The 5,272-nt window shown below is 36.6% G+C and overlaps 1 protein-coding gene across 1 annotated transcript in view; it reads right to left on the bottom strand.

Moving 5' to 3' along the window:
- LOC123962235 (myosin heavy chain, fast skeletal muscle-like) overlaps nt 1–2,083 on the bottom strand; it is an 11,641-nt gene extending 9,558 nt beyond the window's left edge. Inside the window, exons 1-10 of the mRNA XM_046038264.1 lie at nt 1,997–2,083; nt 1,823–1,863; nt 1,307–1,528; nt 1,087–1,230; nt 845–1,001; nt 726–753; nt 546–645; nt 350–442; nt 198–261; nt 18–116 (exon numbers count right to left, since the gene is read on the bottom strand). Coding sequence (XP_045894220.1) covers nt 18–116; nt 198–261; nt 350–442; nt 546–645; nt 726–753; nt 845–1,001; nt 1,087–1,230; nt 1,307–1,513 — 892 coding nt within the window. The 5' untranslated portion in view covers nt 1,514–1,528; nt 1,823–1,863; nt 1,997–2,083. The remainder of the gene's footprint in view (nt 1–17; nt 117–197; nt 262–349; nt 443–545; nt 646–725; nt 754–844; nt 1,002–1,086; nt 1,231–1,306; nt 1,529–1,822; nt 1,864–1,996) is intronic.
- Between the last annotated feature and the right edge of the window lie 3,189 nt (nt 2,084–5,272).

Genomic DNA, 5,272 nt, shown 5'->3' with positions numbered 1-5,272 from the left:
CAACTTAGTCTGTTTACCAATCAGCTCGGGTTTGTGGTTGGTCATCATCTGGTAGAAGATGTGGTAGCCTCTTTCATCAGGAAGCTGGAATGTCACTCTAGACTTCTCCAGCAGATCTACAAATATTGTTCATAAGTCACAGCCTGGCCCATTCTCAAATGCAGTCATTTGTGTGTACTATGAGGATTGTTACTTACATGTCTCAATATCAGCACTAGCCAGTTTGCCAGTTGCGCCGAAATGGATTCTGATGAATTTACCCTGTTTGGAACAAAGGCATTTTTAACATCCCTCCACACAGGGAATCTGTAACAACACCTCTCATGTGTAGAAATCCCTCCATACTTACAAAACGAGAAGAGTTGTCATTCCTCACAGTTTTGGCGTTACCATAGGCCTCCAGCAGGGGATTGGCAGCAATAATCTGATCCTCCAGTGACCCCTAGAATCAAAGTTTAGAAGCGACATCAGAAAATTCCCCCTGGTCAAATATTCTGTGCTTACAGAACATTGAATTGTAATTGTCCTACAGTAATCTACTCCACCTTTGATGTGTCCTTCTTCTTGTCTCCACCAACTGAGATTGTTGCAAAGTACTGGATGACACGCTTGGTGTTCACAGTCTTTCCAGCTCCAGATTCTCCACTAGGTATACACACAGACTTATGAGAATTTAATCAAGATATTTGACAATGTTAAACAAAGTCAACAAATGAGAAACTTACGTGATCAAGACAGACTGGTTCTCTCTATCTGTTAATGGGAAAACAAAGGAATTAACTGTGGTTTGCTGCAACAGTACCCTCACACTGACATACTCTACATTGGTATGGTAAAGACTTACCAGTAAGCATGAACTGAAAAGCGTTGTCAGAGACTGAGAAGATGTGGGGTGGAGCCTCCATACGCTTCTTGCCTCTATAGGCACTTACAACTTCAGCATCGTACACTGGAAGCCACTTGTAGGGGTTCACAGTGGCACAGAACAACCCAGAGTAGGTCTGAAAGTGATCGCAGAGAATCAACCGTTAACTCTATGTCTAAATTTTCACTACTTATCTTTTGTCATTAGGCGGAATGTCTTACGTAGATCATCCATGCTGCATAACGCTCTTTGAGGTTATAAAGCACAGAGGCTTCATTGAGATGGGTCATCATGGCCATGTCCTCAATTTTGTCAAACTTGGGAGGGTTCATTGGAGAGACGTCATCTTCTTTAACTGTCCTCTCCTGGAACAGGACGTTTGTCACAATCAGAACTGATCATACTTAATTACCAGTTGACTCATGACTTCATGATACTAACCTCCTGAGTGTCCAGGACTTTGACGGTGACTTTGTTACCATCTTTCTTGATGATTGTTCCCTTCAAGTACAGCTCCTTGGCATCGGCCACGTAGCAGGCAGACTTGGCATCAAAAGGTTTGCTCTGAGCCTCGATTCTCTCCTTCTCTGGCTTACGGAGGTAAATGGCAGCTTTGCCATAAACGGCCATCTCTGCGTCCGTACTCATGGTGGCAGTTTATTTCTGTGAGGTCATTATAAATAAGTTTAATCTTATTTATCTTTTTAAAACTAATGTCTTTAAGCCACGTGACTGAGCAGCCCAGAATAACTGAGGTCAACTAAATAATTAACATCCCCATCAAATTCCAGAAGTGACTTCAACTTAGGTCCTTCAGTATTTATTTCTAGAATGAGTTGATAGTGTAATTATTAACACTAATCCCAGTTATTACAGAAATGGATGAACAAAAACTTTACAGCTATATTAAATGTTTCACATATGACATATACAAGTTAAAGATTAAAATATTCATACCTGACCCTTTCTTTGTCAACAGTCTGTTAAATTCCACAGTCCTGTTGAAACCATATCACATATTTTTAGTTATTGGTGGAGTTTTTTCAACAGATATTTAAGTAATTAATTAAACTAATTTCTCATATAATCAATACATTTAAATGATCTAAAGCAAACAGAATATAAGCTTACCACAAGCAGGGGCCTCCTAAGGTCTTCTACCACACACCACTCTGTCTTCTTTGACTCCTTTTATTGAGGCTGACTTGCTTACATAGCAAAAGTTAAATATGGGACACAAGCCAAATGTGGTGTGGAGCACTTGTTGAAACAGGTGTTGCTAGTACATACATTTTATGGTTTGGATTTTAGTCTGTAAGGCCAGTCCCCTTTTCCCCTTTCCAAACATTTTGTGATAAAATGTTTGACTTAATTTTTTTTTTTTTTATGTGACTTATTAATGTAGAATAAACACAAGCTGCTCCTACATTTGGATTTATGTGCTCATGAGAGGTGATAGCCTGAACTGAATGGGAGATTATAACCTTAGGTACCTACTTAATTGATTATTTAGGCTTGTTTTTATTGTTTTTAGAATACTGGACATACAGAGCTATATAGTTGCACTGTAAATAGTAAAGTAAAGAGTAGTAATTGGTGAGGAAAAAAATACTATAACACTATAAGACATACTAATCATAAGTAATCCACACATGTAGGAGTGTGTGATGCTACATTGAGAACTTAACATTTTGATATATTTAGATTTCTTTTTCTCTGAGTCAGGGTTGCAATTGGAATCCATTGCAGCTGCCATGAATCCAAGTTGACTACAGCTGTCATTGTCTTAAGCGAATGAATGAGATGTACATGTTTTAACAGCAACATTCAAGCCTACAGGTGGTGGGTATATTGTGTGGGAGTGCAGTGACACTGATGTCAGGATACCCTAGAAATGTTGGGATATTGGGAGCATGCTCACTCGTTTCCCTCAGCACCACAGCTTCACATGTTAGATCGGGATTTTGAAGAATTGTTATTGTTTGACTCTAAACTGTGTTTTGCTTTAAAACAACCTGTATTATAGTATGTAAGAAAGTAAGTAAGTATACTGTATTTACCAAAACAGTATACTTACTTGATGAAGAATGCAGATTTTTGTATGCTAAGTTTGTTTTTTTGTGTTTCATATTGCTCTGATATAAATTCAAATTTGTTTCTCAGGGAAACAATGTGGTGATAATTACATAGTCATCTGCTGTAAGACTATGAAAGAAATCGAGCTAGGGTGGGCCTTTCTTATTTGCCTTCTTTCCTTGCTTGTTCATTTCAAGAAGTTGGCACATTTATGCCAGGGTTTCTCAATGTTTTTCATGTCACACCATTTTCAGATCCTTTCTTATATATATGTTTAATATAGATTTAACTTTGAAGCTGAACCAGGTCAGCCTCAAGGCTCTTTTGTATTCAAAAGGCTTCTGTTCTCCCTTATAAAAAGATTTAGTCACTTAAATCTTCTCTGCCTGATGGGAACATATTATTTGATTTGTGAATTAGTCAAGAAATGTTTGCATGAGAATAGAAGTCCATCACACTCACTAGGATGGCCAGCTGCTCAAACACCTCGCACCCTCTCTCTGTCTATTTCAGAGCATGCCTTAGATCCTAATTTTCTGACACCTGTTGACTGACTCCTCTCATAGTGGGGGGGGGGGGTTACTTGTTTATTTTCTTGTCTTTTAATGTATGTTAATTCCTCTATTATCCACGGTAATGTAATTGAGTTTTACTCAAAAGGAAATAGATTCACAAAACAATTTATATGGAACACCACACGGTAGTTTGATTTCAAACAATATCAATATTTACTTAACAATAAACAATTTAATCATGTCTGAAATTGGTTACTAACTAGTACTAAGTAACTTTAGTTCTTGTGGGAAAAATAGTTAATATAATAATGTTTAATTAGTTAAATCATGTTGCTCTGTACTGTATATTTGGACTACTGTACTACAAACATGAGCTTCAAAGGTCTTCTACCACACTCACAGACTTAAATTGGAAGTCTTGCTTACAAAGCAGAAGTTAAATACAGTGTCAAATACACATCCCATATATGGTAAGGAAGACAGCTGATGCTTACCATAGTTTGGCATTTGCTGCTAGTACATACATCTTATGTTTCAGGTTTCCATCAGCAAAGCTCTGAGTTTGTGATAATCTTTAATTAAAATAAGTAGCTTTAGTTTAGTTTATTCATTAATTTGGATGATTTATTGAAACATACAGTTACAGTAAAAATACATGTATTTTGTAATCCATCTAAATTGTTCATCGTTTAAATTGTTTGATACACTGTTGTCTAAATACTAAATGGAGCAAAATCCTTTAAAATAATTTGAGTAAATGCTGTTAAACAATTAAGATGTTAAGTTTCACAAGAAATGTATAATGAAAAATATACAGCGACTACCATGTATAAGGTGCAAGAGATATGCATATGGCATTCACACTCATATGTCAAGCTATTAGCGCTTTCTGCCGACATCGATTCGAGTCCATTTTTGGCTCCACGCACATCACAGCACGTTGAATGTCAACCATTCTGGTTGCTGAGCAATATCATATTTAAATGTCACAGGCAGTAGTACAGAAATTGCAGTGTGAAAGAAAACATTTCCACATTCATTTGTCAGCCAATATAGTGACATGATGTTGTAATTTGCAATCTGAAAAAGCTCCTGTGAAAAAGAGTGATTTACATTCAGAAATGTTGTTTTATTTTTTTATTATCTTGAAAGTGTAGCCAATAATCATGCACATGACACCAATCAATAGTTCCTTTTGAAAATATCTCTTAATATATGTGCATGTGCTCACTGTTGTGGAGGTATCAGGATGCCTAAAAATAGCTGTTACAGAACAGCTGGCATATTTGATTAGCTCCTTTACCACGTGATACTGAAGTCAATATCAAGTCAAGTTTATTCACACGCTTGGCATTGTGATGTGCCTGGTATATATAAATATTGTTATTGTATATGATCTGACTAGTTTGCCTTCTGCCTATTTTATTAAAGATCTGTTGAGTTTGTGAGCAAGTGCGTCTGAATGCTTTCTGATTAGAGCCAAATATGTGTATACATGCTGTGATTGTCAGATACCATTTTTTTGTGCTGTCTCAGTCCTGTCTGTGGCCTCCAAAGAAAGCTCATAAATGGGACCTTGTCTTGGATTATGTAATTAATATATATATATATATATATATAAACAATATGTTTTTCTAACTTGTCCTGAGAAATCCTTAGGTGCTCATAGGCCAACTTGGTAATAAAGTTGCTCTGCACATAAGGGAAAGGCTTATTAGCTGTCCATACCAACTTACAAATCTCATTTTAGCTACCTTTCATGGGAAGCACAGACATTGAAGTATTACAGAAAGCAATTTAAGAGCAATAACGTAAT

Source organism: Micropterus dolomieu, linkage group LG22 (genome assembly GCF_021292245.1).
Source record: "Micropterus dolomieu isolate WLL.071019.BEF.003 ecotype Adirondacks linkage group LG22, ASM2129224v1, whole genome shotgun sequence".
NCBI lineage: Eukaryota > Metazoa > Chordata > Actinopteri > Centrarchiformes > Centrarchidae > Micropterus > Micropterus dolomieu.
The sequence above is the reverse complement of the archived record's forward strand: the minus strand, read 5'-3'. Positions and strand labels throughout refer to the sequence as shown.